Below are 26,673 nucleotides of genomic sequence, written 5' to 3'. Positions count from 1 at the left end.
ATTCTTTAAATAATTCTACCAATATTAAGTTTGTATCCACAAATGGAACTGGACATTGTTGACATCAAATAAGGTGAAAATGAGACCTCAATTCAGGGCTACTAATTACCGATGAAGTTCCTCTTCAAAGTGCCAAGCAGTTAATGGACTTACACGACAGAAAAATCTTCCAAGACAAAACACGGACAGTGAACCTTGTTTCTGGGGGTGCTGTCGCCCACTCCACGACAGCTTGGGAGAGTTGTATTCTGAACTTCAGTTAGGTGAATAGCTGAGTGACACTGCAGTGGGGCTGTGGCTTCTCAATGCTGGCTCTTCTTTCTCTGCTTCAGCAGGAAGAGTCAAAGGTGTGAAAAAAGCCGCGGTCCCCTACTAAGGTAGCTGAGCTGAGAAGGTGCCCTATTGAGGTGCAGTTTTACAGCAAAGCTGTTTAGTGGAGCACAGTTAGTTTTGCTGGCAGGGTGAAGTCAGCTATACAGACCAATGTGATGCAATCCTTCTCGCAAAAGTATTTTGTAACTGTGCAGCAGCCTTAGGAGGAGGTGAATTTTTAGGTTCCGTTGTAGATAGCAACAGTGTGAGGCTGAGCTATCTCCTAAATTCTATAGTGTGCTGACATTTCTGAAGCAGCTTTGAGTGTGTTACCAAACAGAAGAGAGGAAATGATGCAAATGCAGGCAGAGGTCGATCCATTTTGTCCTTTATATAATCTTCTACAGATGGCACCAAGTTCATTCCTTATTGCGTCAAAACTTGGAACATGTGCAGTATGCAGCAGATCTTTGAAGTGATAATGAGTAGCCATGTTGCTAATAGCATTACCAGAGAGATGGTCATAAGGGCAGACAAGCAGGGAATGGCTGGAGCTCGATCAGCAGTGAGGAATGTCAGTATCTCTGGCATCAATGAAGCTGTAATTGCTGAGAAGGCAAAGCAAGGCATAGAATAAACTTGGATTGGCCTTGGATTCAGGAGGAAGAACAATTTCACACCATTCCTAAAACAAGCATTTTTCTCCTTTAGTTTCTTCATTATTCTCCACTGTAAAATGCTGCGACTTCTGTGGTTTTTTTTCTACACAGTAAATGAGTCATGTTATAGTAGCAATTTATTTTTTTTTTGCCCTCAGGGATATTTTCCTTTAGAAAGAGAGGGATCATTTGGTTTTTCAGATGGAAGCAGAAGAAAAATTGGGGCATTGTTCATTTTACTTCCAAAGAAAAATAGACTTTACCAAAGGAGAGAATGGATGGGTATTTACACTGTCTGTAATGATGGTCCAAATAGGTATTGATTGCTATCTGGGTTACAGTCACAAAAACATAAAAATTACTCAAACGTAGATTGTGTGAAATAGAAAACCAATACCTAAATTTGATTGCATTGCATAAGGTAACAGTTTGAGATTCTACTTCCCTTCTTGTGTTGTTTTAAAAAATCTAGGTAGCTTGGCACTTCTCTAAAATATCTCTGAATTCAGTTTTTTTCTCAATTAAGTTGTTCATATTTCTGATTAATTTCAGTGGATGAAAGGGCAATATTGTTTATTTACAAGTGTTTATTATCTTTATGTTTTTCTTCTGTACATTTGTAATTCTCTGCTATAGCATGAAATGGAAGACCAGGTGATATTTCAGTACTGGCTTCCTTGACAAAATGCTTTCTTTTGTTGTTTTTTTGTGGTTTTGTTTGGGGTTTTTTGTGTGTGTGTGTTTTTGTTTGGTTCTTTTTTTTGTTTTGAGTTTATTTTTGGGGGGGAGGTTGTTGTTGTTTTTTGGTTTTGTTTTTTTTTTCTTAGGGATCCAGGTTGTACTGGAATTGACTGCCTACAGTTTAAAAAACACCTGCTCTATAACCCCAGGAGAACAAGGTCTGGAACCTGGTCAATCATGAGAGTTAGAATGAAGACTTCTTGTAGGACGTGGGGTGATAGAGCAGTCTGACAGAAGTTGCTGTCAGACTGCCCTGACTGTGAACTGCAGATGTCTTCAGAGTTATGTAGCTGTTGGGTTAGGGGAAGAAAACGCTCAGAAATGCAACTTCAACCTTATAAACCTGAACTCTGCCTAAATCCTTCACTAAACTGTGATAGAGCTGTTTTGGGTCTTTAGAAATCAGGGCTCTCCTCTCCTATGGGTACCTGTGCTCTCAAGAAATGTTTACAATGCTTCTTGTGATAGCATCAACTCTTGCAAATGATAATCAGTTTCAGTAGATCTAAATGCACTGGAGCCACCATTTCTTCACGTGGAACACGAAGGACATTTGTTACTGGGAAGCAATCCATTGCATTTTTCTAGTCTTACTTGTGCTTTGTTCTGAGGAGAAGTTTGATTGCAAAAAAGTTTGTTTGTGTTTTAGAAGCAATGTCCTCTATTCTGAAAATACTTTTCTAAGCCTTATTTGCTTAGAGCAAGTCAGAGGAAGACAAAGTAAAAGCCACTCTTCATTTTAGCAGAGCCTGTTGCTCCTCACTGGTCAGTCAGCACAGGAAATCAACATGCTGAGAACACACCTATCATGAAAAACCACAGTGTGTTTCAATTTGCCTTAGAGACTTAGGCAAGCTACTTTGGTTTCAGAAAACAAAAAAAATTGACATTACTTCCCTTTTCCTTTAGCCAGTGTCCTGTTCAATCTTAGGCAACAAGAATCACTCTACTTAAAAAAAAATGGGTGCATGAGTAGTTCAGACAAAACATGGTTCTACTTCAGTGTTGAGTGAGTCAGCTGAGGAACAGAATGTAATATCTGCCTCTGCAATCTTTTGAGATACAATAACAAGTACTAGTACTGCACCAACAAAGATTCTCAACATCTTAGTGAGCATATACTGCTGTATTTCTTTCTAAGGCTGTTCAAAAATTCAAGAGGGAGTGAGTAGATTTCTGTGCACACTGGAGGAAGAAATATTTCACTGTTGCAGAATCTGGGTTTTTCACTAAAAAAAGCCAGAAAATTTTTGGTCTAACTCTATTGCTGTCTCACTGTCAGCAGTAAGTGCACATCGACAACTCAAACTAAAAGGAAAAGCCTACTTTTTAAACTCAGAAACACTGCACTGACTGTGATGGAGCCATTGGCAAACTCCTGTCTCCTCTGAGTCCAGTCACCAAAATACACAGGCCTTGAGTACACATAAAACAACTCTGCCACACTTTACAGGCATCTCAGATGGTGTTTGCAGCTCTTCTGAAAAAAGGAGATCATCCTGGCTACCCATGAATTTTAGACACAATTTTTATATTACATTTCATGATCTGTCCATGGTGAAGTTTAGATATATATGTGCCAATGCCATCTAGAGTTTCAAATGAATTTTGCATGAAATCTGCAACAAAGCAATGTCTTTACTGAAATTTTAAGAATTAATGGTTACAGAAATGCATGATTTTCTTTAAATTCCCAGAAAAAAAAAAAAGAATCTATTTCAGAGCACAGAGATTTTCTCTTTGTTTGATTTTCACATTATATTCTTTTATTGTTTTATTTTCTGCTCTTAGTGTCAAATAAAATACACAAGAGAGGTAGGCCAGCACTGCAGAAGCTTTCAAATGCTTATTTAGAGCATTCTTTATGCACTGCACAGCGTTCTGCAGCCGCGGATTTTCTGTTTCAATCTGTTGCATTTGGGGGAAAAGAAGGGAAGCTTCAGGGAATTTATCTGAAAACAAGTTATGCAAAGAAGTAAATGAAAGGCTTAACCAAAATGTCTTCAAAAGTTGCAATGCTGACTTTGTTTTGGTTTTAACTCAAAATCTAAAAAATAATTCTATTAGATTCTAACCCTGAAAATCTTATTCCTACAGTATCCGAGAAAGGGACAGGAATGGTTCCTATGCCCTGTGCCTGCTAAATGATGGAAAAGTACTGCATTACCGAATTGACAGAGATAAGACAGGAAAGCTCTCCATACCAGACGGAAAAAGGTTTGACACCCTCTGGCAGGTCTGTTAAATTTTTATCACGTGGATAACTGTCATCAGATTTCCATATAACTGGCAAAGGCAGCTTTGTTTTATTTTGCCATGTTGCAATAGCCTTTGGCCAAAACCAGTGTGTTCTGGCGGGTTATTTTTTATGTTTCCAACTTTGTGTGGCTTCTATAAGTGAGGAAAATATATGTCAATATAGACAGCTATGTGAGTGTAGAGGGTTTAATCATTTCTAAATGTGATGTTGCAGCCTAGCAGAGTTCAAAATTGCTGTTATTCAGTTGGCTGAACATTCTCTGGAATGGAAGTCCATTTGCATTTGCAAATGACCATATTCATGGCTATGCTTGGTGTAGTCTTTTGTTAATGACCTTTATGACAGCAGCAAACAGAGTTCCCGGAAGTACAAACTGAATAATTTGAGATGCTGTACACATAATGCAGTCTTTAGCTTTGAAATTCTCTACCTTCAAATCTGCAAAAGCTTAATTTGCTGAGGCTTACCATCAAAATATGTCTGAATATTGGTAAAGATTACGTAACTAAGAAGTGCATACTTATTAATACTAAAATTGAATACTAGTGAAATGAGTACATTAAAAGTACTAAGGGAATTGAAACCCCCATAGAAATCTGTTATGTCCTCTTGCTTATAAATCTATTAAAACAAGTAAAGTGACTCACAAATCTAAAATATGATTCTTTGCTTGCATATATTAATTCTTAGCCTTTTTGTAAATGTCCTGCATATTTCTTTCCTGGTATCACTGGAAATTTTAAAGCAACTGTGGTGTCTTACAATTTTTTTGAACGTCTGCAACTCTTACACTCGCAGACTGTCTCCTTTCTACCCAAAGGCACCAAAGTAAAAATAGAAGTAACAAAACGACATGGAGAGGACAATTCAGGCACAAATGGACACAGCTGTTTGTGCTATACATTTATTAACTGCATACATCTCATGGCAACTTTGAGGTCCAAAGAAAGTATTGGGACAATTCTTGCACTGTAACTATACCCCAAAAATTAAAACAAACAAACAAACCAAACAAAACAACAACAACAGCAACAACAAACCAAAAAAACCCACAACAACCAAACCACAAAGATATAAAAATAAATTATAAAAATAAATTATTTACTCAGAGTTACAAACCTGTTTAGTAGCAGAACTAGTGGGGAATGCTGAGTCTTACAAATCCAATTCCTGGATCACTTTCAAGGTTCATCCTTAAAGTTACTTCAGAAACATGAACCCCTGCTAAATAAAAGTAAAGGTGAGATAAGAACATGTGCAGTAAAGATCTGCTGTATGCCCAGGCCATTTGTTGTAAGATATAGCAATGATTGTACATATGCACACAGTCCTAAAGAGACAAAATATAATTGTACCACCCTTACCTTTTCACATACTTTTTTCTTATTCTTTCTTTTTTTTCCCCTCCCCTCTCATTTTGTTAGTTAGTTGAGCATTATTCATACAAACCAGATGGATTACTAAGGGTCCTTACCACTCCTTGTCCACAACTTGGCTCAGAAAGTGGTGAGTTATTCCTATTATTTTTATGTTTATGAACACCCATGACAATTATGATAAAGACATGCACATTTTTCCACTTGTCATGTAAGTTGGGTGCAGAATTTCTGCTTTTCAAACGAGTTAATACCTACCAGACCACGCGTGATGGAGGCAGATCCTGTAGCTCCAGGCTAGCAATTCAGATTATTGCTGCCTGTAAATTAGTGTCAGATCTGAAATGTGCCTTGCTGCTCAAAGGGGCAGTGAGTGTTGCTGGAACGACACACACAGACAAGGTGGTCTCCCCAGCACTGCTCCAAAGGTCCTCACCCCAGGTGCTGAAGCACATCAGCAGTGCTGCCTGGGGCGTTCAGGTTGGGAGCACCCAGCAGGTGAGTCACTGGAAGATGAAGAGCTGCTTCCCCTGTTGGGGAGGGCAGGGCAGAACAATGGATTGGCTGCACCAGATGCTGGAAATGGGGTCAGAGAGGCATTTCCTTGATAAAGAGGGGGAAGGGGGAGAAGGGGTGGGGGGACCTGTCCTGAGGTTCAGTGTGCTTTTTATCCTGTTTCTTCTTTAATGTCATGTTGTACTGAAAAGACCTTACCCTCCCTCTTGCCCTGACTGAAAGGGGAAAAGAGATGCTTCTGATGGATCTGTATCTAACTTGTGCCTCTCCAGAAGTGGTGTTCTCTCTCCAAGGCCTTCTTATGTCATTCTAGCTGGATACCAGTGCCATGGTGAGAAGATGAATAGAATAGAATAGAATAGAATAGAATAGAATAGAATAGAATCGCAGTTGGAAAATACATTTAAAATCACCAAGTCTAAAGATTAATTTCTTTATTTTTCTACTCCTTTGAATCATTACATACTTTTCCCACCTGTACTTTTTCTACTCCTTTGAATCATTTAGGCACTGCACATGCTTTTGTCTCTGCGGCTGATACCAGAGTCTGCTGCATATAAGAAACAAGAGCAAAGAATATGGTCCAAGAGAAACACTGTAATGTGATTTAAAAACTAGAAAGTTGGTTCCCTATGTAAAATTCTGCATTCTCACACAAACTTCTCACTTTGCTCAGTATCATTCTACATTTGATTATTTTACAGATAATTTTGGTTTTAATGCTCATCCTTCTCCCTCTGGAACACTTCCTAAGGTAAGATTATGTGGTGATACAGCAATAGCATTTATTTGAGAAGGATTACAGTCACATACTGCTTTGGGAATCCTAAATCTTTCATGTTATTGCAGGTGTGAGTTTGTTTTTCTAGGGATGTAAGCAGTAAGTTGAAAAGAAGCTTAACATACTCTACAGTAGTATTGGTTTCATCATTGTTTTAAATATTCTAGTAATCATTTAATTTTTAACTTCTTTTACACATATAATGTATGTGAAAAAAACGGGCAAAATGCCTCACTGATGACCACGTTCTATAGTGATTGTATCAGCCATAGAAGAAGAGATACTGCATTATTGACATAGTTCACTTTGAGAATCTGCTGGCTGAAATGGAAGTTCAATTTACCTTATTTGCTGTGTGCAGTTAACATCTGGCATTGCACGAGGGTTTGACTCCTTGTGCAGTGAGTTAGGGGCAATTCTTTCTCCAACTCCACAAAGACTGAGCAAGCCAATCTGTTATTTTAATTGCCTAAATTCTTAGAGTCCATTGATTAGAGGAGCCACTCGGGGTGTGATACATACACAGAATGATGTAACACTATCTTATTCAGAATGATGTAACACTATCTATTTCAGATCTCATCTGAAAAAAAGGGTTTAATTTAGTTGTCTCCCCGGAGACCTCAGTCATCTAAGTCATTATCTTGATGTTGTTCCACATTATAGAAAAATATTTTAGGCAATTATATTTATTTGAGTACTATTGAGCCCCTGCAGGTCTGTGAACAAGCATTCGCATTCCTTCACTTCTGAGAATCAGGTGACCTTTTAAATAATTGGAAATAATGCAACCAAAATCAGTCCCTTATATTTTATTAAATATTACCTCAAGGTTTGGATCTGTGCCATTTACAAGTAAGTCCATGAAGTTTAAGCACATGAGGTCCCATGTGTATCATCTGGTGTACCTGCAGTTACAGAGATGGATCAAACACACTCAGTGTGGGAATACTACAAATGTTTCATATTATCCATGATGTTCTAAGAGAAGCAAGAATAAGCAAACCTCCACATTCTACATGGAAAAATTAACCTCCATTACAGACTTTAACCATAAACTACTTCCTTTTGCAGAGGAAGCATATTAGTATCATTATAAAGCAGATGTCCATGTTACAAGAAACATTAATGCTTTGTTACTCCAAGTTTGCTCAGGAGCAAATGCAACACAAATCCCTTCCCTCATGTAAAGTTTACTCCAAGCCCTTATACATGAACAGTTTGCCATTAAATTAGTTGGACAGTCTGTCCTGCATATCATACAGCAGATCTTTCTACAGTGTTCATACACTTTCTTTTTTTCAAAGCAACTTCAGGTTTGGACATGCTAAGACTATCCCATTAGGGCTTTAGAATATCACCACTGTATTTCAGGCTGCAATACATATAAAAATTTAAATTAAAAAAAAAATAAATTGAAAAATTGGTCTGGATGAACCTTGCCTTTCACCAGAGGCTCCATGACCAGATATAAGGTAATTTTGATCCCTTTAACTTTGTAAGTTACTTTTTTCTCCCTGAAAAGTCTGTTCAAAGACTGTTTAAAGTAGCTGAGGATGTGTCTCAGATCATTATTTCAACCTCAGCATCAGTCTAAATGTTTAATCTGCAAGTACTGCATCACAGTTTTAAGTAGTCAGGTATGATCTCTCAGTGACCCCTGGAAATGCTAATTTGTCACATTTAATTAAATTAATGCATTTTTATAGAACATATTTGTGTATCTTCTAAAAGTATCTTTATGCAGAACATAAGTGAGTGTAAAAAATGTAAAGCCTGTTCATTTTTGTTTGGAATTAATATCATTTTGTGTGCTTTTAACTTCACATAGTTTGTTGTAAGACAAAGGTGTGCTTCATATCTCGCTCAATACAATTGTCATTCTTCCCCATACCAAAGTTATCAACTGCTTTACATTGCTAAATATGGGGGGTGGGGGTGGCTAAAATTCAATAACAGAGGCGGGAGAAACGTGAAACATACTGTATAAATACAGATTTGGGGAAAGGGCAGTGCACTTGAATTTAAAAGCTGCCTTAAGGTGTATCTACAGGTTCAAGATGGTTTGACAGCATACAGTTGAAACAAAATGTAGTACTAAGGTTTCCTATGCTACATTTGTTTGATGCATCACATATGTACTTGCAGGCACGCAAGAGAAGGGTTGGGAGTGTTTTATTCTTTTAGAGCACTTTTGTTTTGTAAAATATTTTTAGCTATTCTTTCATGACACATTCACTGTTCTTCTTTGACATTGTGGTTTCTAGAGTTGGGCAGGAGGTGGAATTATCTCGAGAATCAAATCGTACACCTTTCCAAAGGCTGGCAGCAAAAAGGTGCCTCATATATACCATATTTTTAGGTTTTTGACTGAGTTAAAAAGACTTACATGACTAATTTCACTCTTTTTTCCCCCTCTTTTGGCTTGCTGTCTTGACTACTAACAATTAGGTTGTGAAGATTTTGTAAGCTTTCCGTTTCTTTCCTAATCATCTGCATAATTATGGGTTTGATTTTATAAGCAAAGCAATGGGTTTGAAGAAGTTTTAAAAATAGAGGGACTATTTTTAAGTAATTTGTCACAAAGTATTTGTGGAGATCTTAACATGTCTGGAAATTAAATGTAAGTGATAAAATGTTTTTCAAAACCACTCACAGAAGAACAAAATTATATTTCTACTCTGAACCATCCCTCCTGATCAGAAAATTGTCTTACTTACATAATTATGTTATTACTTAGCACACTTGTGGAACAATTTATTAATAAGATATTTTCTTAAATAACCTATGTGCACAAATCTTGTTATGCACTGAATTACATTTAGCCAAGTGTAAGATGTCACAAGACCAAGCAGAATGGGAAAGGTGATATCAGGGAGTCGAGGGGAGCCCAGCCCTGTCTTAGTGAAAATGCTGTTGCATGTCCAGAAAATTGTGCTGTCCAGTAATTGGTGTAGCTCTGAAGCACGTAGTTATGAGCTTGTTTGCATACTGAGAATAACATGTACGTCCCTGTTTGATCCATGAGTCTCTCTTTATGTTTGTTTATTTGTTTCTGGTTGCTCTTCAACAAAAATGATCAGGCATGAAAAGCCCTAGAGGTGTGCTACTGTTCAGAGTGAAAAACTGTATTTGATTTGTACTGTAGTTGATAATCCTGATAAATAACAATTATTCTTTTCTACTGCTTCGGTTCACTTTTATACTGAAGTATACTGTTGTCATCTGTATATCCTTACAGGACTCACATGTCTTTTTCAGTGTGCATTTATCTTGTACAAATACATATGCAGTGTCAGGGCGTGCTCCAAACCATCTGAAATACCATCCCATACTCTCACACATTTTGGTTTCATTCAGAAAAGTGAGTGTGGGTTTTGAATTCTGTAGACATGGCTTTGGTTACACTGCTGTCTGTTAACCTGGTAAAACCTGTGACTCACCGTGGTCACTTCCTGCTGTCAAATATCTATTTCCTGCCTTCTGGGCAACAGACACAGAGTACAGCCTGAAGCATATTGGCAGAGAAGGACCAATCATTTAAAAACTTAATTTCAGAAATCTGATTTGATCACCATTTACGTGTACTTAACCCTGAATACTCAGACCAGCAAGTTTCATCATACTGTCATATTTTAGACTCTGGGCAAAAGTCCTGCTCTGAACAATTCCAAGATTTGCCGTTCATTAACCCTAACATGGAGAGTTTACTTTACACCTGGTTGATTAGGCAGTTACTTCTCCTATGTCAAAAACTTTCAGAGAATAAATTAAAAAAGCCACTTATTTTTAATATTATATTTACTCATTATTTGGAATATTTTTTTAATTTCAAAAACTTAAATTTTGATCTGAATACTAAAATTATATATAAATAATCCAGATCAAAATTTCTCAAGCTGTTTTACTATTGTTAAGATTGGTAATTTAGACAATTTAAATGAACGCGTGCCACCTAGTGGCAACTGAGGTGTCTTAGCCAAAGCTCATTGAGGATTTGGGTAATGAGGACTTTGTTATGCAGTATTTCGCTGTTCAGTTTGGTTTAGCAAAGTAAGACGACTTTATGATCCTACATATAAGTCTGCATTTTTTCAAATCAGAATTATTAACCTGAAAAGAAATTACTCTTGCTGTACGGATTGCCTTTATAAGAGTATTACTATATTATTTATATGAATTTATAATCTTTACTGTAAAAGTCAGATTTAGAGTAATTGGAGCCATTTCATTAATATGTGACATTTTTAACAGACTCCTCTAGTGGACTCCTTTCTTGTATTCCTTTTTACTGATTGGCGAAATCCATGGTCATTTTGCCAATTTTTTGTTTCATGTAAGAATACAAGAAGCAATCTTTTATCCTATGTCTTGGTTGTATTAAGATAAAGTTCCCTTTGTCTAAAAAAGATCTGTAGAATTAAAATTGATGTTTTAAAAGTGTAGGGCAGAAAGGAGTCAGGGTTTAAATGATAGTTAAATAGAAGGAAATTTTATTGTACTATTACCCAGACCACTGTACATTCAATGGTACATACCTCCTTCATAATTTCTAGTCAGCCTTGCTTGACTGCAAGAGAAAAAATTCCGTCTCCTGGTAGAAAATCCAATTCCTGGTAGAAAATCTTATTCAAAGGCATGCAGGGTGCTACATGCCATGACTACATGAGTGGCAGAACTAAAGAAAAATGTTTGAGGTTTTCTGAGTACTGCACAACATTCCCAAGTTACTAATATGAGCTGAAAATGTACCTGTGAAATATTAAATTGCAGTTCAACCAGAAATCATAGAATCATAGAATTCTGTGTTGGAAGTGTTGGAAGGGAGCTTAAGCATCATCTAGTCCCAGCTCCCTCTGTCACTGGGAGGGACACATCCCGCTAGACCAGGTTGCTCAAAGTCTTCTCCCACCTGGCCTTGAACGCTACCAGGGTTGAGGCATCCACAGCTTCTCTGGGAAGCCTGTTCCACTGTTTCACCACTCTCATAGCGAAGAATTTCTTCTTAATATCTAACCTAATTTCCCCTCTTTCAGTTTGTACCCGTTACTCCTTGTGCTGTCACTACAGTTCCTGATCAGGGATCCCTCTCTGGCTTCCTTGTAGGCCCCTTCAGACGCTGGAAGGTTGCCATGAGGTCTCCACACAACCTTCTCTTCCCCAGGCTTTCTCAGCCCGTCTTCATAGGAGAGGTGCTCCAGTCCTCTAAGCAACTTTGTGGCCCTTCTCTGGACTTACCCCAACAGTTCCATGTCCTTCTCATGTTGGAGGGCAACAGAACTGTACAGGTGCTCCAAGGGGGTCTGACAAGAGCAGCGCAGAGGGGCAGAACCCCCTCTCTCGCCCTGCCGGCCACGCTGCTGTGGGTGCAGCCCAGGGTGCAGTTGGCATTCTGGGCTGTGACCACATACTGCAAGTTCATGTTGAGCTTTTCATCAACCATCACCCCCAAATCCTTCTCCACAGGGCTACTCTCAATCAATTCTCCACCCAACCTGTAGCTGTGTCTGGGATCGCCCTGACCCAGGTGCAGCACCTCGCGCTTCGCTCTGTTGAACTCCATGATGTTCACACAAGCCCGTCTCTCAGCTGTGTCAAGGTCCCTCTGGATGGCATCCCTTTCCTCCAGCGTGTCAACCGCACACAGGGCTCGGTGTCATCAGCAAACTTGCTGGGGGTGCCCTCGATCCCGCTGTCCCCGTCACCGACAAAGGCGCTGAACAGCATCGGCCCCAACACCGACAGCTGAGAGACACCGCCCGTCACTGCTCTCCGCGGGGACAGTGAACCATTGACCACAACTATTTGCATGCAGCCATCCCTCCAGTTCTTTATGCACTGGGTGGTCCATCCATCAAATCCATGTCTCTCCAATTTTGAGACAAGGATGTGTCAGTTGCTCTGTCCCATCCACCAAATGCTGCAGCCCTGTTATAGAAGGTCAGGCATGATTTTCCCTTGGTAAAGCCATGTTACCTGTTGCAAATCACCTCTTTTTTTTCTGCATGTGCCTTAGCATAGTTTCCAGGAGAGTCTGCTCCATGGTCCTACCTGGCCTAGAAGTGAGACTGACTGACCTCTAGTTCCCCAGGTCTTCTGCTTTCCATTTTTAAAAAATGGGGGCTTATATTGACCTTTTTCCAGTCATCATGGACTTGATCTGACTGCCACAGTTTTTCAAAAATTATGGATAGTGGCTTAGTAACTTTGTCTGCCAGATCCCTGAAGACCCTTGGATGAATCTCATCAGTTCCCATGGACTTGTAAACATTCTCCCAGTCCCTGCATTTGTCTTTCTCAACTTGGGCAGCGTGGCTGGAGCACTTGCTATTGAAGATTGAGGCATAGAAGTCATTGAGAACCTCAGCCTTTTCTTTGTTCAGGGTAGCCAGGTCTGCCATTTCCTTCCACAGAAGAAGGAAGCAATATAAATGAAAAAGACATTATTAAGCTATTTAATCAATCTGCAACCATCAGAAGTAACATTCCATGCATACATTTATATTTTAGTTACCAAGCTAACACTAATGATATATAAGATATCCTTTTCAAAAATGAGGAGATCTCTGAGAAAGAGAACCCACTTTATTTGGTGTCAATGTGTGATTTTCAATTCAGAATTACAGTGCTTTGTTTACAAGCACAGAACTGATGTGCTCCTTTTTTTCAATGCAGTTCCTGAACAAGAGCATCCAATACTTTCTGATTCTTTTATTTTGTTCTTGAATTGCAAAGAGCAGAAACATCTCTGTATATTCCACTTGAGGACTCAGCTGTCTTGACCAGAGCTGTATTTTCACCAACTGTTCTTCCCTGGTGAATAGATTCTTGAGACGTATGAGTTTGATGTATATTATGTTTGACCAGTTCAAAGCAGATCAATTTATAAATTGAGACTTAGAGTCAGGAATATTTAACTAACTTGGAGCTACAGGTACACCTGTGTGACTTTACCTAGTTGTGACTACAGAAAAGGTTTCTGTGGTGTTTTAGGTGAGGTATATACTATGGGACATTTCAAGACTTCAGAGACTTCCATGAAATCTATGCAATGTGGCAAGCTGTACCTGTCTCCATTGCACTTGTATCTGTCTAACAACAGGTATTGCTGGCAGTCCAAATTGCATCGTATTCATTTGGTTAATTGACTCCAAATGACTTCTGGAATGTAAAATGATCTCCCTTTCAAAGTATAAATACTGTTAATGTAGGAAGCAAGAATACATCCAGGAAGCTGTCCAGTGGGATTACAATCACTTCTTGGTAGTAATACTGAGTGGGTCATAGTAACTAGCAACAAGATAAAACCCCTTAAGTGTTCTTGATGCATTCTGAAGCAATTCAGGATCTGTGAAACACACGAGATAAAATCACTCTGGAATCAATAAGTATAATTCTTTGCAAAGCAAAATTTGATTAATATTTTTGACTGAGTATAAGCATTTTCCTATATATACCTACAGTGTAGGAAAAAACTGTCCTAAGTATTCACAGTGAAACTACCAGCCCATATGGAGAGAATTATGATTGAGTTCAAATCCTACTGGGGTTTTTGGCTTAGTGAATGACCTGTGTGAAGTAGAGTGACAGAGGTCTTGGAAAGAGAGTTCTTCCTTGCAAAGCTGGCAAGGTGTATCAGTCTAGAGAAACAAAACTAGAGCTGAGGATCTTGTTTTATAACTTCGTTTGCCTCTCTTGTTCTTGAGATTGGTAGGTCAGTCAGTTTGTCCCCTGACCTGTCCCAGAACTGTCTCGGTGCTTTTGTGGCTTACCCTGACAGCAAGTGGCCTTTCAACACTGTTCCTAAGACTGAGGAATTCAAGCCAAAAACACTTCCCTTACCATGCCTGATGTCACTGTGCTCATCCCAAAAGGCCAGAACCTTGCTGAGAGCTGGCCTCCTACTTATAGTTTGCTGTAAAATCTAGATAGTGAAACCTTTTCTGTTTCATCCAACTGGGCAGATAACTTCATCAGGATTTAAGGAACTGTAATGCCCTAGTCAGATGTTTTCCCTACTAAATAGAGTTTCCAGAAGATAAAACTTGTATTGTATTTAACAGTTCGCTCCAGAAAATGCCATAGAATCATTGAATGGTTTGGGTAGGAAAGGACCTTAAAGATCATCTCATTCCAACCTCCTTGCCGTGAGCAGGGACAACTTCCACTAGAGCTTTCTTTCTCTTTACTTCAAAACTGCAAAGTTTCTGGAACTTATGACACTGAAAGCTTCAGTTGTTAAAAAGAAGACCTATATACTCAAGTATTTGCAAAATAACCCTATCCAGTGTTTTTCAAGTGCAATATACTTTTTTTTCCTGTTTGAACTGAGCAAACTTGCAAAGACGTTTGAATTTTTCATTTTAAAACACTCTCTTAGGAGTGCGAGGTAATTAATAAGTAGAGTAAAATCTACACTGAGAAAGAAAAGGGACTAAAGTGCAGAAATAATTTCTGTAATTTCACATCCTGTAATTCCATGCTCAAAGACAGAATAGAGCATGTATACTTTATTGGGCCAGCCTAATCCTTCAACCAAATAGCTCCAGAACACATCATTTTTCCGTTGGGATGGTTTGTGTAATCCATATTATTTGTCTAACAAGAGTAAAGGCAGAGGGATTGTATTTGAACCAGGTGCTCAATTAATTAAAGCATTTTCTCCCCTCTCAGGGGAGACAGACTGGTCTAGTATCTGGTCAATTATATTTGTCCCTGATGTTACACAACCCTATTAAAATAATAACTTTTTACTCCAGTTTGTTCCACTTCTTTTAAGTGGAGTCACTCTGTAATATCCACAAGAAAAAAAGGGAATTGTTTTTTGTTTTCATTTGTGCTAACAATTTCCCCATGGCCTAGGTAAGGGGAGAGATAACTTGGACAGGGAGAAAGGACAGATTAAAGAGAAATCCTTATGACTACTTGTGTTACAAGGCAGATTTGAAAATATCATGTAAATTTAATATCTGCAGAATAAGATTCGTGCATGACCCAGTACAGTTAATTCTCTCATATCTAGTGCTCTGAAATATTTTGGATATATTTTTGTACTTTAGCAGTGTATGTTTCATTTGGCCTGGATATTTGCTTTAGCAATAACTTTCAGAATGAAGTAAACTCTTTTGGATCCCTTTCTTACTTTCTGATTCTTACCTATGTGCCTCTTGCAACCATTATACCTTAATTCTTGGGGGGGGGGAAGTGCTTTTAACTTACCTATTCACTGTTAAACAGAAAAACTCTTTTTGTGTGCTGTAGCTTCAGTCAACTATTGGCCACCCACTCGAAGAAGCACCTTTTAATCCTTATGTGCTGCAAAGGAAGAGAGGTCCTACAGAAGAAGAAAGAGGTAGGCAGAGTAATTTACATAATTAATACAGTTTTCTTCTTTATGGCAGAGATCTCTCTCAACCCATATTTCTTTTTTGTTGCAAGTATTTCACACCCTGTGTTGTTTTGGTGCAGCTACTACCATAACTCAGGCCTGGTAGCTGAAACTGCCAGATGTTACCACCTACTTCCCTGACTCTAAAAATCTTCATAGAAAGAATTCTGCCCTGTTGCATCCACAGTATAATGCAATTAGAGTAGGGTGCCTGAGAATGAAGCACACATAAGGCAGCATTCTGAGCGAAGAATTGTCTGAGGTAACTAGTGGGAAGTAGTAAGGAGAAGGGCCAAAATTTAACCCTTCTTTATCCTTCTGTCAAGGAATGTCCCGGTTTCACATTGCACAAATGTCCAGTAGTTAAAGCATGTCACCAGGTGGAAGTCACTGTGTTTTGGGATGTTCTGAAGTGCATATAGATGGGCTGTATGTGATCTCTCTATAATGCCCTTGTAAGTCAAACACGCTGACAATCCTGAATATAGAAAAGGTGAATATATTATCTGTGGCAGCAAAAAATGCCTAAAATCATGTCCAATTTTTTCATTGTTTGAACTGCAGGTGATCAGAGAGAGGCATTACCCATGGATACCGAGGTCTATGAAAGTCCATATGCTGATCCGGATGAAATTAAACCAAAAAATGTCACTCTTGACAGGAAATTGTTAACCTTGGAGGAAGGTGAACTTGGCTCTGGCAACTTTGGTACTGTAAAGAAAGGGTTCTATAGGATGAAAAAGTAGGTGTTTCCTTCTATTTTCGTGGTGTCTAATATGTAAAAGCTCTAGCCTTCACTGTTGGGAGCAGCAGTAATCTTTGCATGTCATTTGGGTGACAGACTGTACCTAAGTAATTTGGGCTAATATTCACCAGTTTCTTTCGTTGTTCTTACACATAATGCACACTCATTTTTGTCAGTAAAGCGGGGAAGTGCTCCTCATGACTATCTTCTTTCCTGACAGGGAGGTCCACGGGGAACTTCCTCTGTAGTTTGTGTGGGCAGTTGTGTTATGCAATATTTCCCATCTGCACAAAATCTATTTCAGAAACAGTGTAGAGTCCCATGGACAGTTTACCTGTATCAAAGAGAATTTTTTTTGCCTAAAATGAATATGATAAATACCAGCTCCGTGAAGCTGAAGTGTTGATTTTCAAGAAGACAGAATGTGTTGTAACCTCTTGTATCACATCATGTCGATAGGAACAAACCCTATTCCTACCTGACTGTTCATGGATTTTCATAGGAAAATGTTATTTTATGTTGTTTATATGCATGGACTGCTTATGTATACACTCATCATTTGAAGCTGGGGGCATTTCTTTAACCGAGGTTTTCAGAGGCAGGAGGGATTTTTATTTTTCTAGGATAGTCTGTAGTAATTTGAAGGGCTCTGATCTCAGCTCATGTGTTTTTAATCCTGCTTCACACTTGAGATGTGTTGATGACACCAGTCACTCTTTCAGGTAGCTGTATGAACTGAAAGTTGCAGAAGTAGGCTTAATTTCTCAGGGTTTCAGAGCACTGCCCTGGGGTCCTGCAATGCTGTTCTAGTCTCATCCCCAGAACATCTTAGCGCTTAGAAAGCTCTTTATAGCTTTTCTGACAAGAAAATGCCATCCTTGCCAGAATGGGCATGAAAATTGTGTCCAATATGTTTGTTTTCAGGCTTCTTAAGATATTTTTTTAGTGACAGTTTTTAATTTTCTCAGGTTCTTTTCATTCTCCTTCTTTTGCTTAACTGTCTTCCGAGCTTTGGGCAGAGCAGTGTTCCTGTTCTGGTTGGGTTTTTTCTCCTCTGAATGTCAGTTCTGTATTTTGTCACGATTTGTACCATGTGCACAGAAACATCAGACAAAGATTCTATGCATCAGTACACAGCTTTTTCAGCAGCTTGTCCCAGAACTGGATTTTTTTTTTTTTTTTTTTTTTGCAGGGGTGCCAAGCCAGTGGCTGTAAAAATTCTTAAGAATGAGAGTAATGATCCAGCCATAAAGGATGAATTGCTGAGAGAAGCAAATGTAATGCAGCAACTGGATAACCCATATATTGTCCGAATGATAGGCATATGTGAAGCTGAGGCCTGGATGTTAGTAATGGAAATGGCTGAGCTTGGGCCATTGAACAGATTTTTGCAAAAAAATAGGTATGTAAACCTTGATTCCATTTCATAGGGTACAGGGCCTATTCTTTTATTTTTTCCTTTAAGGACAGTTATAAATTGACATGTCATTAATGTAATAATTAATGATTCTAGTTACTCTCCATTGGAAATTATTATCTTGTGCATGTCGAATATTTCTGCCAAAATAGTGTATTTTGAATAAACGAAAGAATTTTCACATATCCTTCAATTACTCATTTATTGATGTGTTCACACACCATCTTGCCCAGGACAGGTAGCCTAGGGTGCCTTTTCTAATTAAAGCTTAGCTAAATGTGAGTGCATCAGGTTCACAGCATGATATGGGCAAGTTCATAGCAAAGATTTGTGTTTGAATTCCATGAAGAGTCATAAAAATGAACTACTGACCTCTTTAAAATTCAATTATGATTTTCAGACATGTCACAGAGAAGAACATAACAGAGCTGGTACACCAGGTTTCCATGGGGATGAAATACCTGGAGGAGAATAACTTTGTTCATAGGGATCTGGCTGCAAGGAATGTGCTATTAGTCACCCAACATTATGCCAAAATTAGTGACTTTGGACTTTCCAAAGCTCTTAGTGCAGACGAAAATTATTATAAGGTAAGTTTTTAACAAGACATGAAAGCTGCATAGTAGCATAGCTTAATGAGGTTATTTTCAGTGGAAATGTAGTTTGTTTTGCAAGTTGAAAATTAAAAATATTACGTATCATCCACTGTTTTATAGCCTGATATTATGTTACCAATTTTCAAAATTGGTGATTAACATTAAGAGATGTGTAGGGAGGAAAAAGCTAATCCCTTCTTTTCCTTGCCTACTTTCATTTACTTTTGGTAAACTTGTCATTAGAAGGTTGAAAATGATGGTGGAAATTAGATACTTCCTTATATAATAGGGGGAAAATGTATTTGTTGCAGACCAGTTCTCACCATGTCCAAGGAAAACACAAACTAAAGCACTGTATTATTGACTAACAGAACTGAATTAGGGAAGGTTTTTGAAAGAATACCATTGGTAAAATATAAATTAACCTAAACTGAATTTGTTTAGCTTGTTTTAAATTCACAGAGGAGGAGCAAGCACATGCTCCCTTCTGATGACCTTCTTATAGGAATAATAACTACTGCCAGAAAAGGCATCTGAAATCACTGCCACTAGCCTGCCCAGAGATGCTTGTCAATCTCAACCCTCAGAGGCTTGAGAATTAATATCAAAGGTCTGTTCTCTTTACAACTCCACAGGATGAAGTGGTGTCCTATCACTAGATCTAGCACTGTGCTAGGATAGACTGAGGCTTGAGTGGCTGCAGTGCAGCGCTGTGGCATAATTTAATCAAACTGTGGTTTGCCACAAGGCAGTCACTTTGCTTTGAAATAGAGCCTCAACTTCAAGTATCCGGGTATGTATCTCTTACCCTCTGTGGAGAGCCTAAATTAAAAAAAAAAAACAACTAATTTTAAAGAGTACCTTTAAATGAAATGCCATTAAAAAATGACTCCATGTCATTTAACTGAGCTTTGCTTTACTGCAGATTTCCTTTCAGTGCATTATTTTGAAAGTGGAAGATTAAGAACAATTTTGTAACACTTCTGAAGTGGCTGTTACCCATTCTCTCTAAAGCTAGCTGCATCAGAAATGCAATGGTACTTAGCACAAATGTGTGCAGATCTAAGTTAACCTGGTGGTGTTTAGTACTTATCATTGTCTCTAGCCTGCTTTTTTCCCTTTCTGTTATGACATATTTAGGCACAGAGTCATGGAAAATGGCCAGTCAAGTGGTATGCTCCAGAATGCATGAATTTCTACAAATTTTCTAGCAAAAGCGACGTCTGGAGCTTTGGGGTCTTAATGTGGGAAGCTTTCTCTTATGGGCAAAAGCCATATAAGGTGAGTGATTACACCTGGTCATTTTTTTTTTTCACCCTGTAAAAATTCAGAGCAAATTTGAACCAGTGCCTTCTCCTGCCTAAAAAAGAGTTGTTGCAACAAATGAGTTAAAGGTTTAGCTCAAAAATCAGTTCTGGGCCTCTGTTTGATTCATGCTGGCACACATACTGTAAGTATTTGCAACTTGGATGACTGACTGTTCTGTTCACCCTGTTCCAGGGAATGAAAGGTGGTGAAGTTGCACAGATGATTGAAAGAGGAGAACGAATGGAACGTCCTGAAGTCTGTCCAACAGAAGTCTACAGTCTAATGAAATTGTGTTGGACATACAAGTGAGTGTCACGTGATGGTCTTTTAATAGAAGTATATTTTAATCTACATGGTTAGTAGTCAGAAAGGGGATGAGAGGATTATTTCAAAACGCAACTTTTAAGCCCTTTTTTTGTTACATCCATCCTCCAAACTAAGGAGTTAGTTACCCTTTCAGGTGAACTCTATAACTATTTGAGTTATAGAGTGTACTACAAGCTGATTTTGCACAACAGAGTTTCCTGGAACAGCTATATACAAAATATACAGTATCATAAAAACCAAGTAATTCCACAAAAAGGTCAATCTAATATATTTTGAAAAGAATGGTTGAAATAAAGCAAATAATTTTGTTTCATTTTGGATTGTATTTTGTTTAATCTTCATTTCAAGTCTTTATCTTTACTGAAATTTCAAAGTCATATTACCAAAATATTTATTCCATTCTTCAATAGTTAGCTGTTTTGACCTATTTTATCTTCTCTCATTTCTGTACATACTCAGAGTGGCTCCCAGACTGACCTCCAACCAGTGAGAGGCTAAACATCTTTTCCTTTTCAGATCATACTTCAGATGTCAAAAACTTTTTTTCTGGTTGACAATTCAGAAGTTAGAATTATGAAATATAGAAGAAAAAAAATAAAGCCTACCTGATTTTTTAAAAATAGTATATTGCAAAAATTTTTTAAAACTGTTTTATGATTTATCATTTTAAACTATATTGTTAAAGTTACCTTTAGCTGTAGGAAGGCTCCAAGAAGTACCCAAAGTGACTGTAATGTCACTTATTATTCCAGTTCATCATCTAGAGAATATGAGTGTCCAACAAAGATCTCCATTTAAGGAGCTGTGGTACTTCACTTTTAGGTACCTTGCTTCTTTATTAGTTTTGTTACACCTTGTACTCTAGAATAAATGTGCAGCCGTACAATAATTCCTGCCTTTTTGTTGGACTCAAAGAATGCTGTAACAGTTCTACAGTGAAATGGATCAGGTTTTGTTAGGATGAATAAATGTATCATAAAGCAGGCTCGTTATTATTTTTTGTACTCAAAGATATCTTTATTATTGGAAAGAAGAAAAATTCAGAAAGGAAAGTTCAAGTCAGGCAGAGTAACTATCTCAATATGTAATGTAGCATTGTAGGGGCTTGTCAGTTTAATTGTGTTCTCCAAATAAAGAAATAGTTGCAGATATAGAAGAAAGGCCATCCAGTCATGGTGTATGGGTAGACTCCTCTCAGTGGTTCTAAGCCTCTCTGTGTGACTGTAGTGACAATTGTAAGGCAGATATTACACCTCAAATACTCTTTCCTCTAGATTATTACTAAAGTAAATGAAGTAGAAAATTAAATGGAGCTGATTTGCTATTTCTTTCTTCTAGTACTTTCACTGACCACAGAGTAATGGGCGTGATAGTAAATCCACTCACTGGATGCTCTGTAGCGACATTTGCCACTTGGCATTAATTTTTAACCTCATTTTGGTAGCCTCCAAATATTGTGAGCAGCTTTAAATGAACTGTCACTGAGGTAGAGTCCCAAGCATTATAAGGCCCATGCACTCTTAGAGCTTTCTTCTTCCTGTGCAGTGATACTTGTCATCTTTCCACAGCGTTGATGACCGACCAGGATTTGTCGCGGTCGAGCTGAGACTGCGTAACTACTATTACGACATTTCCCACTAAAAGCCTGAAGAACAGCAGCTTCCTTGCCTCCAGCCAGCACCCTCTGAGAAGCAATTCGACTCCAAAACCAAGCAACTTTGGCTTCTGTACTTCCATTTTCGCCCTGCAAAGTGCAGAGCTGAGCCTTGTGGTCTGTAAGGTTGCCTTTTCTTGCCTTCTGCACAATATCCAAGCACGGAAAGAGAGTGTTGAAAGTGTAGAGGACTCAAAGTGAGCAGCAAGACTCTCAGAGGGCAGGTGCTTACCCTTTTGCTACATCCAATTTTATTTTATTTACAGCTTTATTTGCATTACCTTTGCAGTCCTGTAAAACCCATTTAATGACTTCGAACTTCCTTCCTCTCCTGTGTTGGAATGCGAATTGGAATTTAGATGTTCCTAGTAATATTCTTAGTCCTCAGATGTATTTAGTTTTTCCAGCTTTCCTGCTCCTCAAGAAAGAGTAGCATAAACATTTCTCACTGTGAAGGAAATTCACTGTGAAAGTGTGTCAGTTCCTTTGACTTACAGTGTGTTTGATTTTATCACCAAACCCCTTTAAAATCAAGTTATATTCTTCTTAGTGGTAAAGCGGGCAGAGGAGAACTGGAAGTTTTGACTTTCTAACATCATTACCTCCTTCAAATGTGACCAGCTTCTCTTGTTCCTCATCTAATGTGTGGAGCCCAGCTGTTCCTCAGGGAGTTATTCTTTTTCCTGGTGAAACCTTGGAACTCAGGGGTTTGCTCTCATCTTTGAAGAAAATGTACCAGCGCCTAAGACAATGATTCTGGATTTTAACATAAACTCTGCCACTGCATTCCTGAAAATACCTGTGATGGAGCAGCACCCAGCTTTCTCTGTGCTGTTTCATCCTTCTCCAGACATACCTTTTCCATGTATCTGTTTGGGTGTACCAAAGCTCCTTGTATTGTGTTTTGAGCAGCAATCATTTTTGCCTTTTTCTCAAACCTTTATTGAAAAGCATCTGTCAGAATTTCACCATACCTTATCACCTCTAAAGTTAAATTTCACCTCTAGCACGAATTCTTTAAAATAGGCATGTGGACCTCAAGATTACTTTTGTCTGTTCCAAAATCTTAGTATTTGTCCTGCTGTCTATCACCATGGCTATCTCAGGAAAGGGTGTTTGTATCATCACTCTTCTGTAATTTAGGGTGCATCCCCATTAAATTGGAAGTTTAGTAATAGTAATTCCAAATAGTATAATCTACTCCTGATTGTTTTTACCCTTATGCTGTGCTTGTCCAATCTCATTTTAAATATTATCAGTATCAAAATTTCTATCACTTATTACTCACAAACAGCTACTCTGTTGTCATTTACACATATCTCAGGAGTCTACATAACATTACATCTGTTAGATAAAGAGATTTTAGAATAATATAAAGGATAAGATTTAGAGTTAGATATATTTATTGCATATGTCTGGTTAGAGTATATGTCTTTCATTTTCATGTGAACAAGATATTCTTAGAGATGGAGTGATATTTTTTTCTCTAGAAAAGAAATTGTGTGAAAAAGTGAGAAAGTGTGAAATAACTTTAGAAACAGATAAGACTACAAACAAATGTAGGATTTACTGAATTTTTTCTTTTTACTAAGGTTGTGATCTATTTGTTAAATAATACCTGGTTACTTTTGGTAGTTCAGTGTTGAGTGTCCAGTGCAAGATACTTCAGAAACCACATACTACTGAAAAAGATTGAGTGTAATAGATCATGTTTCAAACGTGACCAAATGTGACTTATACTGAAGATGATTTATTTTTTGTTTTGTTTTTAAGAAACATTTTTGTACAAGACCAGCTTGAGTAGAAGTTAGCCATAGTTACACATGGGTATTTCGTCACTTTAGTTGTGTTGCAGAGAAATTGTTATTTCTACATGTGCAATTAGTACATTTATGGGGATATTAGTTATAAAAAATTGCACAGATCGCACAAATCTCTATTAACCAGCAAGTGACAGTACTCAATTTCCCTGAGAGATATATCTCTCTGTATCTCTCACTCTCTTTAAAAACGATGTCTGATACAACAAAATTGGAGGATTATTTCATGTCCTCTCTTCTGAGTGAATGTCAACATCACTTTCCACTGTTACTTGATTATTCTTAACTTCACTGTTGCATAATAAAAGTTTACACTGAGAATATAAAGAATTGTGAAATAAATGGATTAGGTTTTAAAATTTAAATTAAAGACATTTTTACAAATTATGTTGTTTTTTAAAGGAATCCTTTAATATTTATATGCTTTCTAGAAAATGCTGTGCAGAGTGTGTATATGCACTGAGTTACTGTGACTGTTGTGGAAGACTGAGATTTTCCTATTGACACTGAAAGGTATGTGACAGGACAGATAAGCCCAGTGAAGCCTGGGCTGAAGGCAGAACTAGCAGGAAACTCCTAAAATATGCATGTTGTTATTACAACTAACTCTTTTCAAGATGGTGTTTTACCACAATACAGTGCTGGATCTGGAAGGTTAGAGGTGTCAGGAGTCAGTGCAGTGTATCAGATAACCAAGAACTTCTGCCTTACAGGTGTCAGCTATGCAGGATTTAAGTCACATTATACTACCATGGAGCCTTCCTCATAGGTGCACACAACTGTTCTAGGTGTTCTGAAATATAAAAACAATGATACCTTAGTCTTTCATTTAGCTTTTGCTGCATGCCCAAGTTCTCAGGAAAGCGGAGGCTGGATGGGTCTGAATGTGAATTTGAATAATTAACAACAAAGGCAGAAAGGTTGACAACTCTTCAAGCAGGTACATACCTTTTGGGTGCATCAGCCAGGAACTGGCTTACACTGCTCTGCTGTGATTGTTTTCCTGTGTAGCAAATCTGTCCTAATCTTTGCACCTTCGCATTTGTGGGACTGCACTCTCAACTGATATGAAGGGGCTGTCATCTACTGGCTGTCTGGATTTAGTTGTCTTTATTTTTAGATTGGCTTGTATCAGAAATGCCACTTGGTGGTGTAGGCCCACAAGTAATTACCATGATAGAGTTAAGGGTTAGAAAACTGCAGCATGTAGTAAGATGCTGGTGGAGAAGAAGGAGCAGGTGATAACACTCAAGGAAAACAGAAGATTTCTGAGAGTCTGTGTCTCCTTGTCTTTTAAGTGATACCAGCAGTGAGAGACTGCACGCACAAAGATGCAGACTATGTTCCACACGGGCACAGAAGGGAGTGAGAGTGGCATCTGGGTTGAATAATACAGGAAAACATTAAGCCAGCAATTTTGATTACGAGCTCTAAGTTTAGTGAGAACAGAAAGACTGCAAGTCATGCAGAAGAAGGAAAAAAAAAGGAGAAAAAAATACACCATCTGATTTATTGACAGCAAAAAAACACAGCAGCAGACTTAAAGCAATCCCAGACTCAGATGGAAAAGAGCCACTTCAAGACTCAGTACCACCATTCCCCAGGAGTGTGTCACCATGGTGCAGTGGGAGACAGTGGCACAGCCACACTGGGGCCCAGTTCTCCCTGCAGGGATGGATCATTGTCCCAGGGATAGTAAGAAGGGATTATAGGGCTGATGGGAAAGACTCAACAGCCGAATGCCTCCTGCTGTAACTGTACCTTTACTGGGGCCACCAGGTAACCTGCAAAGGCTTACAGCTGGAAAAGGAGGGGAGGAAGGAGGGTGGAGCATGAAATAAATATCAGAGAGGCAAAGTGTGTATTGTCCCCTATTAACAGTGATGGAAAAATGAGACAAACCTATGGAATTACCATCTTCCTTCAGAATTGTATTACACAATGGATTACTGTGAAACAACAGTCAGAGTGATGTAACACAAATTCAGCTGAGGTCGACAGTCCTCCAGCTACTCAGAATTCTCTGAAGCAAGGCTAGTAGTATGCATCCATCTCCAAACAGGTATTTTTTCTGTCATATATGTGTTAGCTGAGATGAAGGCCCACTGGGTTCCTTGGCATATAACTAATGCTGCACAAAGTTTGATCACTGCTTCCCTGAGGCAGTGGAGATGTGCACTTTTCTTGATAACCAAAGAAGAGAGGAAACAAGAGGCAGCTGGGGAAAGCATTAATTGCTGTCCATTAAAATTCGTGACTTTGAATGCAAATAGCACCTGAGTGACCAGTCCAATATAAATGAGCACAGATCCCTAACTCCCCTCATCTGTCCACCATCTCAAATGTCTTAAATTATCAGGGTAAGAAACCATTAGGTCCAGGCCTTCCTTAACTTGTGTCAAACTGCTTGTGGAGGAGTCCCACAGCCATGCACCAACAGCTACAGCTGCCCACCTATCACACTCCACATGACAGTGGTTTGGTAAGTTAAGAGCCAGGCATCTTGTGCCTCTGTCATGTTAGAATTGCAACATACAACAAAAAACCAAAACAAAACCGAAAAAAAAGGAAAAAAATTGCGAAGAACAGTTCGATGACACTGTCGTGTTACATTGCCACCAGTCAGTGGCTGCACTGCTATCAACATCTGTTCTTTCTCCTTCCTACTTTGATAAAGTGCAATTATGCCAGTTTCAGCAACAACAAGAGTACCAAGAATATAATTTCATGACCAAGCAGCAGGACAAGCAGCAGAAAACTTGTATAGCTGCCT

General features: G+C 38.4%; 1 protein-coding gene across 4 annotated transcripts in view; it reads left to right on the top strand.

Annotated features, from left to right (window-relative positions):
* The window catches only part of SYK (spleen associated tyrosine kinase), a 50,475-nt gene extending 26,230 nt beyond the window's left edge, over positions 1-24,245 (top strand). For 2 of the 4 annotated variants that reach the window (XM_027653104.1, XM_027653106.1), the window contains 11 exons: positions 3,810-3,948; positions 5,397-5,478; positions 6,569-6,618; positions 8,913-8,981; positions 15,907-15,997; positions 16,598-16,775; positions 17,971-18,180; positions 18,596-18,785; positions 19,932-20,072; positions 20,292-20,404; positions 21,995-24,245. In XM_027653104.1, coding sequence (XP_027508905.1) covers positions 3,810-3,948; positions 5,397-5,478; positions 6,569-6,618; positions 8,913-8,981; positions 15,907-15,997; positions 16,598-16,775; positions 17,971-18,180; positions 18,596-18,785; positions 19,932-20,072; positions 20,292-20,404; positions 21,995-22,067 — 1,336 coding nt within the window. In that variant the 3' untranslated portion in view covers positions 22,068-24,245. The remainder of the gene's footprint in view (positions 1-3,809; positions 3,949-5,396; positions 5,479-6,568; positions 6,619-8,912; positions 8,982-15,906; positions 15,998-16,597; positions 16,776-17,970; positions 18,181-18,595; positions 18,786-19,931; positions 20,073-20,291; positions 20,405-21,994) is intronic. The other 2 variants (XM_027653103.1, XM_027653102.1) reach the window with 2 other exon arrangements.
* The last annotated feature ends 2,428 nt before the right edge of the window (positions 24,246-26,673 follow it).

Source organism: Corapipo altera, unplaced genomic scaffold (assembly GCF_003945725.1).
Source record: "Corapipo altera isolate COAL_440 unplaced genomic scaffold, ASM394572v1 61305, whole genome shotgun sequence".
NCBI lineage: Eukaryota > Metazoa > Chordata > Aves > Passeriformes > Pipridae > Corapipo > Corapipo altera.
The sequence above is the reverse complement of the archived record's forward strand: the minus strand, read 5'-3'. Positions and strand labels throughout refer to the sequence as shown.